The 13,651-nt window shown below is 39.1% G+C and overlaps 1 protein-coding gene across 14 annotated transcripts in view; it reads right to left on the bottom strand.

The window, feature by feature from the left end:
• Positions 1-310: 310 nt before the first annotated feature.
• LOC139470697 (chromodomain-helicase-DNA-binding protein 4-like) overlaps positions 311-13,651 on the bottom strand; it is a 47,281-nt gene continuing 33,940 nt past the window's right edge. For 6 of the 14 annotated variants that reach the window (XM_071252939.1, XM_071252942.1, XM_071252940.1 and 3 more), the window contains 7 exons: positions 13,433-13,533; positions 12,791-12,885; positions 11,759-12,112; positions 9,229-9,264; positions 6,387-6,467; positions 3,975-4,082; positions 311-2,247 (listed from right to left, as the gene is read on the bottom strand). In XM_071252939.1, coding sequence (XP_071109040.1) covers positions 2,126-2,247; positions 3,975-4,082; positions 6,387-6,467; positions 9,229-9,264; positions 11,759-12,112; positions 12,791-12,885; positions 13,433-13,533 — 897 coding nt within the window. In that variant the 3' untranslated portion in view covers positions 311-2,125. Of the gene's footprint in view, positions 2,248-2,847; positions 2,879-3,974; positions 4,083-6,386; positions 6,468-9,228; positions 9,265-11,758; positions 12,113-12,790; positions 12,886-13,432; positions 13,534-13,651 lie in introns of all 14 variants that reach the window. The other 8 variants (XM_071252947.1, XM_071252949.1, XM_071252951.1 and 5 more) reach the window with 8 other exon arrangements.

The following is a 13,651-nucleotide window of genomic DNA, read 5'->3' as shown; positions in this document are numbered from 1 at the left end:
CAAAGGTGATATTGCTCACTGGTTGATCTGTTCCAAAGGTGATATCGTTCTATGGTAGAAATGTTCCAAAGGTGATATCGTTCACTGGTGAAATGTTTCAAAGGTGATATCCTTCTCTGTATGAAATTTTTTTTTCCATTGTTTGAAAGACAAAGCAATATATTTAGTGTGGCAGCCCAGTGGTTGTGGGTCACTTCAGTGTCATGGGTAACAATCCACATCAGGGTACAAGGTACTGGGGAATCCCGACAGTGGGGTGCAAACATTGTAGCCATCGCTCCATGGAAGAATATATCACAAGCCATTGATGTAAGTGTTACATGTTTTTAATAGACAAAGAGACTGATATTTCAGCTTTCACATTTTGGCCATAGAACACTTGTTGCTACAACCTGCATAAACAGGTTAAAACACACTTCTTTATTTACAGTTTGCAATCTGAAAATTTCTAAATTGTCAAAATGGAGATGATAAACTTTCTATATATCTGAAAATGAAACTTCACACATACTGATTTCCCACAATTAGCTGAGCCACGTATAAACTCTGCGGGCTCTAGTTGTCTATGGAATGCCTACATCTGAACTCATTCATCAGATCCATAAATAATAAAAATGCTACTGGTAGTTGTACAAATTAAAGCTATAACAGGTTGAATTTGAATAATCACAATCACTGCAAATACACATCTTCTTTTACTGATAGAATATACCTCTGACAACAAAAATACCAATACTGGACAATAGATTTTTTCTTCTTCAGATATTTGCCATGACATTTATTCTTCATCAAACGGTCATCCAGGACAAAAGTGAGATCTGTAACTTGGTAAATAACAACAATATTTGTGGCATTCCCATCCCTTGCATATGCCTTTTCGAAAATGCTTCATTCACACAATATGACAAAACTATATATTGCCCACTAATTTGACACATCATTCACTCAGGACAATTTTGAGCCTACTGCAGGGACCAACAGAAGCACCACTAATTCTGGCAACCTTGTCATTTAATGACCCTGCTGAACATCTGGGGAAAAAAGTCTCCATTTTCCATATGGCTGCCATAGCCACTGTAGTTTAAGAGATGTAAAATGTAAAAAATTATGGATATAAAAAAAAAGGCAAAAAAACCTACATCTATCTTGTCTATTCAATATGGCAATCATTGATTATTATTCTGCAAGCACTTTTTGAAACAACTGTTGGGACCTTATACTTAATATTCAGTGGTTTGGAGATGGATCAGGTCAAAGGAAAGCACAAAACTCGAAAAAAAAAGAAAGAATTCTGCTGGCATTGCATATAAAATAATCACCAATAACAGGTTCAGAAGTAACCACTGCTGTTTCATACGCCTTATGACGGACAGATATTTTTTATGTTTCTTACGTCACTTATGACTAATGTGGACCGATTTGCCATTTATTCACTTAGCTGCTCCTACAGTACTTATTGTCCAATTAATTTTACTTTGGGCTTCTCTTTGAGATGCTGATGTTTCAGGCAATATATTGGTCTCTTAACATATGTCATTGTGGACAGAAAAAATACAAAAGAAAAAAACATCTATGCATGGTACATTTCAGATATATACATCAAACAACTGTGTATAATTCTGAGAATACTACCTCTCTTACACCACAGCCATAAATTCCTACATTTTTAGATTTTCAACAGACAGTTTTGAGGTAAACCCTATATACAGGTTTAAGGCTTAATTTGCACATTCTTTCCTGTGTGCTGGTGTCAACAGCTATTATTTGTTGATGTAATAGAGGTAGGGCATTCAAAGGAATTATAAACATATATGCTTAAAAAAAACATATTTGACATTTACACCAACTATTTATTGCACAGTTATACAAACAGTTTTGCAAGCTTCGTCACCTTCGGGATCCACTGATGTTTATTTTACCAGAACATGAGATAAGCTGTTTCACAGTAAAGCATTTATAAAAAGCAAAAATATTTGAATTTTTGTGTGCATGGTCAGAATAATGATGTGTATTCACAAGATGAGATGATATATGTGCACTGTAAAGTTTGACTTTCAAAGTTGACCAGAAAAAACAGCTGTACATGATGTGACATGAAGACGAGGCTGGGTCATGACCTTGACCTCTAATCGTCATCAATACATATAACGTCCTTCTTCCCATTGACTTTGGCAGTTTCCAGTTTACTGTCCATCTTGCTGGGGCCACTTTCCTTCTTAGTCAGGTCCTCAGCTTGTCCAGTTGAACCTGCCAACAAACACCACCTGCATTCAAACCGTCAACATCTAAGGTTCACAAACCAATTTTCTCCAGTTTAAACATGACTGTCTTTAGAGTTCATCCACTCCAAACTGTACTGACATGGTGATTACTTAGTCAAAGCCCTTCTTATTTGCAAAGCGCACATTTTGATACAATCAAATCTTTTTAAAAACTGATCATTATCTCCTCACAGCTTGGTTCTCTAAAAGTAAAAGTATATGCTCCTAAAGAGGTGCAAATCAAGCAGATAATTTCAAACAAACATCTACTGCCCTTGTTTCGAACACAGCAAGTTCAAAATCTTTAGTGACACAAAACAACAGCCTACAATGCTTCCACAAAGGCCATTTTCAAGTGGAACCGGGTGTCAGCATGTGCCTACAACTTAAGTGCATTGTATTCGACCTCATTGACACACAGCACAATTAATAAAAGGCTTTACAGACAAGTTCTTGTAGCAATGACAGGCTAATTAGAAATCAGCTCACTTGTGATTCAATAAGTAAACGATTTTCATCATCCAACTTGTGAATGCCCTATCCTGTGTGTTAATATAGTCGAATACAAGAATACATATCAACCAACCTAGCTCACTTTGAGGACTTTGATGGGGCATCTGTGGGGAAAGAAAAATATGTGATGAACATCTGTGAAGTTCTTGTGAAAGAAGTCTATTCTAGTTTTGAAAGTTCATTTTTCCAACGGGCAAATTATCATGATCATAAGATTTAGGTCATTGGGGAAGAAAGAAAATAATTACAGGCTCTCCTCCAAAATTGGTCTGCCATATTGAGCAATCTACATTTGCAGCAAAGGCAACCAGAAATATTCCAGTTAACTAGAACTCTTTATGAAAAACTCCAAGGGTGTGTGATCGCTATGAACAAAGATGACACTGTCTAGCATTGGAAACTAATGTTGTTGCAACTGTTCAAAATCCTTTGCAAGTGTGGCAAGTGTTTTGAAGTGGGGAGATTTATTATTTGATCACAGGTCTGGCTCCACATGAAAATGGCCAAAGCTACAGTTTTATGATAACTTTGAATTATGCAACATGACAAATGAAGTAAACTTGTGACGACACGCCATAACTATACTGTCAGCCTTCGACAAACACGAAGCCACGTCTAAACAAAACACCAATCAGGAAGAAACATGCAAGTTGGGGATCAAAGAATTTGTCCTCATGTCCTAGCATTGGCAAGCAGCCATATTTGTTTGACCTCAAGTGCTCCATTCACTAATGTCTGCCAAATATTTAACCAATCCCATAAACACAAGGACAACTTCGTCGGTTGTAACTAGGAACTTTTGATCTAAGCAATAATTCAAACAGACTGTCTGACATGAAACAATTTCAATCATATTGACTTGACAAACAAAACAAGTGGCAAACATTCACCATTTTGTTAATCACGTCAACTACATGGACGGTCAAGTGCAAGCAAAAACATTAAGAAAAAATATATTTTAAAACATCAGACACAAGTTCTGAAAAAAGACTAACATCCATCGCAGATATGAATTGATGACATAACACTGCATAATGCACGACTTGTGTTCAGGCCAGACACTCAGAATTTAAGTAAAGGCCAGCAATTTCCAAAATGCTTTACAAGTTTTTTTCTGGCGTCAACACGGACACTAGATGACTGCAACAGGGTGGAACTACGAGCAATAGCCCATGCAGATACGAGTGTTACACAACATACGCAGTGGTAGAAACTGGTCCAAACCAGCTGGTGGCAGATTGTCCGGTTTCATCTGCCAAGAAAAGGGCTCAGCGGGCCCAAGAAAAGGATTGGGTGGATCAATAGGAACTGTTTGTGAGAGAGAATGAGATAAGGTGTTACAACGGGTTGGAGAAAATGAGATAAGGTGTTGCACGGGGGCAGGACATGAGTGAGTGAGTTGGGTTTAACGCCGCTTTTAACGTTATTCAAGTTATATCATGGTGCGTCAGCTTAATGTGGGAAGAAAGCCTGAAGTGATGCAACACTAGCAAGGGTATGGTGCTGACAAACCTAGAAACGTAATTGGGGTGAACCAGGATTCGAACCCACAATCATAGGTTTCTGGCGTGTCCAGGGGACGCAACTCTGTACAGCAAATTGCGCCGCCTTAGACGACTGGGCCTCCCATGCCCCCGGGGCCAGGACATGGGTTGTAGAGAATGAGATAAGGTGTTGCAGGGGGCCAATACGTGGGTTGGAGGGAATGAGATAAGGTGTTGCTGGGGCCAAGAAACGGGTGGAGAGATTGATATAAGGTGTGGCACGGGGGCCAAGACATGGGTTGGAGAGAATGAGAAAAGGTGTTGCAGGGGGCCAGGACATGGGGCGGAGAGAATGAGATAAGGTATTGCAGGGGGCCAGGACATGGGTTGGAGAGAATGAGATAAGATATTGCAGGGGGCCAGGACATGGGTTGGAGAGAATGAGATAAGGTATTGCAGGGGGCCAGGACATGGGGCGGAGAGAATGAGATAAGGTATTGCAGGGGGCCAGGACATGGGTTGGGGAGAATGAGATAAGGTATTGCAGGGGGCCAGACATGGGTTGGAGAGAATAAGATAAGGTATTGCAGGGGGCCAGGACATGGGTTGGAGAGAATGAGATAAGGTATTGCAAGGGGCCAGGACATGGGTTGGAGAGAATGAGATAAGGTATTGCAGGGGGCCAGGACATGGGTTGGAGAGAATGAGATAAGGTATTGCAGGGGGCCAGGACATGGATTGGAGAGAATGAGATAAGGTATTGCAGGGGGCCAGGACATGGGTTGGAGAGAATGAGATAAGTTGTTGCACAGGGAGATAAGGTTTAAACAGGGCGAATACATGGGACAGAGTCTGACTTGAAATCAAGACATAGTTTCTGGTATTTGTAAATTATTAAGGGGTGATTCGAAAGTTATTCACAACACTCTCAACTTTATTGATCCGTACCTTTGTAAAATAATTATCACACTGAAACACAAATTTAAGATGTCGCAAAATAACTGAAACTTCTTAGATTGCTTAAAAAGTTTGTTTAAAAACAGCAACTGTTATATTTCAACAAAAGCATGTGAGCCAGTGAAATATTGAAGCTGTATCTCGCGAGAGGGTTTTACCGGAAATAGGCTGAGTTTTTAGATCAAAAAGGAATAATAAAAAAAAGCAAAAAAAAGCTCATAATCAAAGCTTTTTAATTTGTTTTGTGAAAGACATATGTATGAACTTTGAGAAAGTTTAAAAATGTAAACAACCAATGATAGTGTTCAACCATGTTTACAAAAACTTTGAAACATTTAAACAGTTAAATTTGATAAGTATAGAAGTAAATATGACTTCAAAGATTAAATCTTTACTTTTAACGCAAAAATACCTCTGCTTGTCATGTGACCTCTCACTTCCATGAAATGAATATCAAGTAATGCCAATCAGTCATAATCAAATGAGACAGTACAGGTAAAAGGGCGATGACTGAGATTTCCAGATTTCCGAGTTGGTATGATCTTTCGAACCTAAATATTCACTGTTAGTTATCTGTTAATTGAGCTGAGGCACGTCTGCTGTCACATTACTAGGCAGCATCATTGCATGGATTTGCAGTTGTCTGATGATTTGTCGGCCTAGCTAGATAAAACACACAGGTGATGTGCAACATGTTTATATATCAGCCATACCCTGAGGTTGTTCATTTTGTGGGATTGATCTTTTTCCAAGGCATTTCATTCAGGTAGTGTTTTCAAGGGTCAACCTATATAAGGTGTTGGCCAATACCCATCAATATACATATTCCATGTGTTTTGGTTTTGGCCAGTGTACACTTTCCCTGTGCAGAAAGTACCCGGGGTGTTCTCCATGACAAGGACCCTTCCATCCCAAATTACAGTTACTTGCTACATCGTCCTTCGGCGAAAGTTTTCTCTTGGTACACAATGCTGTGACTATAAACTTGATTCAGGGCATTGAAACATCACCTAATTTGTCTCAATCTGACCCCATCCTAAAAACCTGGAAGTTGAGGCACAGAGCGAGATATCAGATCTCCATTGCTAAGAGAATCTGTGGTGTGAATTCACTGTACACTGCCACATCCAAGAACCATGAAGCAGCAGACCTTCTACATGCATCTACTCACCAGATGATGGGGCTGGAGAGCGATGGGAGGGGCTGGGCGTTGCCGATGGCAACCGTACACTCTGGCCACCAGGGACTGCACCTGTAGAGAATGGCAAAACTTTATAGAAGGTTAGGTATATATGTGTGTCAGTGTGGGTAGCTGAAAAATTGAATACCTTGGTGCATTGTGAGCTTGATATTTGTTACCTTAAGTGAAATCTGGGTGTGAAGCCAAGTCAAGATCTTGCATCTGACCACAAAAAATTAGTTTCCACCCATGCCGAACTACGCTGGCATTTTGTGACTTGATCGTAGCACCACCAGTGGCTATTACGAGTTAAGAACATCCGACTGACCAATCGGATTCCATGCCCAGTCAAGACGATCTGATCGATTATCAAGATCTATATCGAAAAAACCCCACAGGTATTACCTCACAAAGTGCATCAGATCATTTGAGAACCTTGATTAAAAACATGAAAAGATTTGCAAAATATCTGTCGATGTTTTGCAAATCCTGCAGTTGACGGAAATCTTACGTTGAAATCCATGTTGTTACGAACCAGATGTCAGAACTATGCATAGACTTGTCAGTCCAGCCAAAATGTAACTCCGGAATTCCATCTTAGTTCGGCAAGAGTAGAAACTGGACTTTTACAGTCAGGTAACTCCCATGCCTCAGGATTATGAGATCTTGACAAGTGTGAAATTGAAAACTTTACAACCTGTAGCCTCACTGCATCAACAAGAAATTTCAATGTTTACCTTACAGTTACCATATTTTCTGAGTATAGTCCACACTCCTCCCCCCCCCCCCCCCCAAAAAAAAACAAACAAAAACAAAACACAGTTGTGTAGAAGGGGGATGTGCATTTACACGCCATAATGAGTTTTGATGCCCCCTCCCCCCCAAAGAAAGACATTACCGTCAGCATGTAACACCGGAAATACCATGTCAACAAATCCATACTGAAGTACTCAAATTAATCATGTAATTACATTGTCTGGCTATAAAAAGTGTATATCTGGACTTATGTTATTGTAACTTATTTCATTAACTTTATGGAATTTTTTTTTAAAATATTGATTTAATTAATTTCGGCGAAATTGTGTGTGAAGCAATCGGAAGATCAAACAACTCACCATTTTTAAAAACAACCACAAACTTTAGTTGACAGAGAATGGATACATATATCATAAATGCCATACTTTGACTAGTTATAGTTTGACAATTCTATGTCAACACGTAGTTCTCGCGATCAGGTGCACGAGAGCCTCGAAGGTGACTGGTCAAACTGCATGTGAAAAATAATAACCGGCAAAAGCGATCAGCTGCTACGCTTAGGGTTATCATTTTAAATAAATTTAGTAAACGCGGCAACTAAATTAACAAGATATTGGAATATATTATTCCTGATAAAAAGATAGTTTCAGATACAATTTTTGCCGATCCTTGCAAAGTGTGTCTTGACAGAATCACCTGTAGATTCCAAGAAAACTGTGTACAGCTATTTGCTGTTTCCGGCTTAGTTTTCAAGAAAATATACCTGGGTGTAAAACAATGCCTAGCAGAATGAAAAATACAATTTAAACAGTAAATCAACATGTCTGGTGTTTTTTTATCTCAAATTTCAATTTAGTACTGACCATGTTTCTCAGCATCCATTCGTTTACCAAAATTCGCTGAAAGGGTACAGTTTAATTTTTTCCCCCAAAAAAATACTGAATCCGATAGAGAGAGGGTGCGAACTATACTCTAGAAAATACAGTATTCTGTCGCTCTGTCTGCCACAAAAAGGGCAACTTAGTTAAACCTATCGCCCGATTCAACAAGATTCCATCTGTATAACAGTAGCCTGTAAATAATCCGGTCTGGACCAGACAATCCATCAGAGAATGACGACACTTAAACTACCCAGTCACTGAACTTGATCCATGCCGCATCATAACCATAGATGCCTAGGGACAAATCCTAAACAGGAAACTTCGGCCGACTTGAGTAACTTGACTAAGTACTTGAAACATACTTGAACAATGAGGTCAAAATGAGATGACCAGCTGCTGCCTTTAGCTTGACAATAGAATAACAGGTTTTTTTGTTTCTGGTGAAGGTTCACCCAAACTCGCTTATTTCTTCAAGGCAACAATGGATCAATCTTAATTACTAATTACTGCTCAGTCCACACTGATGAATCATTTTATAGGTACTATATTTAAAGTGGTTCTAATGATGGCAAATGTTATCACAATAACAAATTCAATATGAAATATATAATCAAATAAGGATTTCACACAAAAACAAATGTATCAAAATGTAAAACAAAAACATCCAAGGCCAGCTACTGCCGAAAATGTAGTGAACTCATTAAATTACTGACATTAATATTCAGCATATTAGGAAATCACTGCACAAAAAGCTGAAACAGAACAGCAGATGAAGTAGGATGAACTCTTTCACCAAATGCTTTTTTTAATCAAAATGAAAAGTTAAATTTAATGATCGCCAAAATAAGTGAAATCATTCCAAAATGATGTGTTTCAAAAATGCACATTTTTCCTTTTGATGTCAAGAATTGTAAGTATAACTTAGTGTAATTACTTACTAAATAAAAAAACAAAAAAAACATAAGCATTAAGGTAATCAAGAACATCGAAGTAAACATCACTTGAGGAAACAGTACCGGAAATGTTGTCTGTGATCAGCTTTACCCAACTAGGCTCAAGAATGTACAGAGAGCTTTTGAACTGTATACTAACTAAAAACATAACTATGTGTTAAATGTTGATTACAATGTGACTAAGTTTTCACGGTACTGTTTCCTCTCTTGGATCTATATCGGCCATCAAATGACAATGCTGACCTGGTAAAAGCGGCATCATGGGAAATCCCATGGGTCCTGAAAGTGAAAGTAGCCAAGGGTTTAATTCAGTTGTAACACATAGAATATAAACTTGTTTCACTTGTGTTTGTACTGTATCACCTTGGAGAAATATTCGTATCAAACTGTCTTGTCACACAAATGGCATTGCAAATTAAGCAGCTACTTTTGAAGAATCACTGTTGTATTTACCATCTTACTTCAAAATGTAGAGAATGTTGTTTGAGCCTCTAAGTTATTTCATTGATATTATTTCTAAATAACATTAACTACAAAACATATTTCATACTCTTTATATTAAATTGTCAGTATTTCTTTAACTTTATAAATTCCACTGAACGAAACATTTGAATTGAGATTTTCATTTACACATGCAGGAGTATAAAACGATGCCGTCTAGCTGTGGTAACCATATCTGTCTGCTTCCAATAAAGGACTTTGATATTAACTTGTCACAACGGAGCTACAGGCTGTGCGATGGTGTTTTCCTAATGGATCCCCAATTCAAATCTGCAGCACACTTCATATGCTTCAGCAAAGTACATGTTTCGTGATGTGAAGACAAATGCAACATGTTTCGCTTCCTAAGACACTTGTTTCAAATACGAGTACTTCTATTTAAGATTGTGCAACAATATATTTACCTATCAAGTTGGAAGCCGGACCGCTTAAGATTGCGTTCAGCAATGGCGGCCAACACTCAATACCCTCTATGATTTCAATCCGATAACTCAGAAAAATGCATGATCTCGTAAATGTAAGTACAAATATATGACGGCAAGTGTCTTAGAAGAAAAACATTTTTGCAGTTTGTGATGTATTACGATTCACATACATCATGGCAGCATTGTTAGTGAGGTATGTTCCAATTAGGGAATCCATCAGGAAAACACCATGGAACAGCCAGAGTGAGTGAGTGAGTATGGTTTAACGCCGCTTTTAGCAATATTCCAGCAATATCACGGCAGGGACATCAGTAATGGGCTTCACACATTGTACCCATGTGGGGAATAGAACCCGGGTCTTCGGCGTGACGAGCGAACACTCTAATCACTAGGCTACCCAATCGCCCCTGGAACAACCAGAAGTTGTGTCATGACAAGTCAATATCATGCCCGTTGACTGGGAGCAGCACAGAGGTATGCTTACTGCAGCTGGAAACCGTCATGCCTACACAGACACGGGTACAGAGATTCAACTAGGCTTGTTTGTACAGCAGAGAGCAGCAAATAAAACACTTATTTGTGTACTACCCATCTTCAAGCCAGACAAGGTCAACCAGCAAATTTACAAAGCAGTCCATACAAAATTAAATAAGCGAAACAAACCAAGTATATTAAGCGCTAGGACATCTAATATGCAGTGGTAGTAGCTGGATATCGAACGTTTGTGAACATAGAACTTTCTTTTCGGGGTATGAGCAGGGAAAATAGGGTAAAACCTCCAATGGGTTCCGGTGTTTTGGGGAAAACATTGGCAAGTTTCATGTTGTTTTTATAGTTTTGTTTCACAAAAAGGGTTTTTGTTCTCATGCATTTTGAAAGCACCAGGAAAAGGTCACAATATAAAAAATGTTGCTTAAGGCATGACCATAGCATCACGACTGTACAAATATATAGCAACCAAATTCAGTGACAAGCCAATCCTCATAATAAGCCAGTGATACGAACACATACTACTGTGAAGTAGGCTGAAAATAAGACAGAAGCTTAGTGACCCAGCTGTCATGCAAAGCTACTTATGACCACATGATTAATTATCTATCTCTCAATTATAAATTCTAAAACAATAGAAAGAAAAATTGTCCAAGACAAGTACAGACTTTTCTATTTCTGATCTTTTTGATATCAAATGCTTAAAGCATAGCTCTTCAATTGAGATTTCAGAGGCACAAAAATTATTACAAATCATTCAGTCCTGATAGGCTTCCAAGAAGAGAAAGATTTTGTTATTGCACCATCAGATAATAGTTCAAACAAGTACCATATTAAAAGTAAGGATGGCAAAAATGGCCAGATAATTGTTAAGCGAGGATCGAGAAGAGTTTGAGATGTCATTAATGCATAGTGGTCTAATGCACATGAATCTACTGAGGCAGCAAAGCACTAAGGATGAGAAACTGACTGGCTTGGAGACGAAACACTCCACATATCAGCAACCCCTATGCACTGTACTCAACCTGGAAGCAAGGTCTTTGATTAATTCTGACAACAGCTAAATCACGAGCGACAAGTATTAACACTGACTTTGTAAAAGGGGGCACCAAATATCCCAAGTAGTTTCAGAAAGTTCCCAAATATATCATTTCACATCCAAAACATGGATTGCTGTTTAAAATTTTAAACATTTGAATTTAATAAACATTAATTCTTTAATATACAATGCAGTGTCAACTTTTGCCACTCATAAAATTTGTCAGTGCATATAAAATACATCCTGGACACAGTACAAAGCATGTGAAGCTTGCCGATTCTTACAACATGCCATGACAAGAAGTCTCCCCGCTACCAACCTTGGTTAAATGATGTAGGGGGGACACCAAACTGCGGTCGGAACCCTGCAAAACTGGAGTTAGAGTATGGTCCAAAGTTGCCTGCAGCTGCTGCTGCCATGAACTGGGAGGACACAGCTGCAGATGATGTAGCTGCGGAGGCTGAAGCAGAACTCGACCCACCAGAGAGTGTTGGTGTTGGAGGGCCCGTCGTGGAGGAAGGCGTGGCTTGATTAGGGTTGACCAATCGGTTCAGGATATTCCTCTCGGACATCTGTAGTCGCTGGGTGACCGGGGGCACGCGGGCGAGGGTGGCCGGCAGACGTGCCACGTCCTGTTTCATGTCACTCAACAGCTCCTCCAGCTGGTTTAGCACTGGAACATGTACAGACACATGGTACACACAGAATACACACACAGGAACAACATTTACACAACTGCTAACCTTCATAGCTTAGTCATGTTGACATAACATCACCAAATAAGTAGCCTTATAAATCAAAAGATTCACTTCCAGGTCAACAATTTTGCATTAAAAAATGTCAGGGGTTTGCAATAAATGCCTTTCAACAATACTGAAATCAAATGATTTCACATTATTTATCTATATTTGCATAACTGAACAATCTTCAAGTTAACATCAGACACATTAAACGAGCTCACCAAGACACACTGAAACTGTTCTAGAGGAGTGGGAGATGGGTTTAACGTTGCTTTAAACAGTATTCCAGTTCTATCACAGTGTGTCAGCTTTATGTGGGAGGAAAGCTTGAAGTGATGCCTGTCTCAGATGTTGAGCACTTTGGTGAAACCCATGAGCACAGGTTGGGTGCTGACAAACCAAGAAACATAATCGGGGCAAACCGAGATTCAGACCCACAATCATAGGTTTCTAGCATGCAACTCTGCACAGAGAAATGCCACACATTAGATGATTGGGCCACTCGTGCCCCCTCAGAAGTATGAGGTACAAGGGTTGATGAAGGGCTTGTCACCACAGCCAGCAAAATGCTGTAATAATGTGAATGTGATTTTGATATGATCCTTGCATACCTTTATGTAGCACAGCATTAGCAGGCTTGTTTCCACCCAGGGATTCTTTAGACAGATGCTGATGACTCTCAGCTAGACACTCAAGTTCAGCAAACCTGAAGTACAAGATATGAGAAATAAAATACCACTGGAAGGTTGGAAAGATATGCTGAACAAAAGAAGTTAGGGATCATGAATACTTTTGGGGATATCTTTTTGTGGTGAAGGCTGAGCAGAAGATTTCATAAAAATATCTCAAAATATTCATGATCTCTGATAACTTTATTTGTTCAGCATACATGTCAAGTGCTAGTTTTACTTTACAACCCACAATTCAACAAATCTGTGACACGTAGTTATATTCCATTCAAATGTTTTTCCATTATATTTATTGTCTGAGAATGAATGCCCCAACAGGAAGTTTCCATTGTTATTCATGATCTACCATAAATAGATCACCAACTGAAAAGAAACCAATGTAATCTCCAGACTTGAGTGAGTGAGCGAGTTGGGTTTTTACACAGCTTTTAGTAATATTCATCAATATCGCGGCAGGGGTCACCCGAAATAGGTGCACACTTGGAACACTTGAGGTACACATACAGGAGAAGTTAGCTACACTTAAGGCACACATACAGGAGAAGTTAGCTACACTTGAGGTACCTTGCATTGAGTGCCATGGCAGGATGTGTTGGGTCCTGAGTGAGGTTGAGGTAAGCTGCACGTCTCAGTTGCTCTTCAATGACCAGGGCCTGTTCAAGGAGCTGCAGCAGAAAGTCCAACATATGGTTACTCATGAACTACATCCATATATTATACAGCATGCACAGCCAGTGAATGGAAAACAATGTCCGTGTCATAGCTGTTGTCGATATCAATTTT

Source organism: Haliotis cracherodii, unplaced genomic scaffold (assembly GCF_022045235.1).
Source record: "Haliotis cracherodii isolate W230 unplaced genomic scaffold, xgHalCrac1.p SCAF_21, whole genome shotgun sequence".
Lineage (NCBI taxonomy): Eukaryota > Metazoa > Mollusca > Gastropoda > Lepetellida > Haliotidae > Haliotis > Haliotis cracherodii.
Note: the sequence above shows the minus strand (reverse complement) of the source record. Positions and strands in the feature narration are given on the sequence as shown.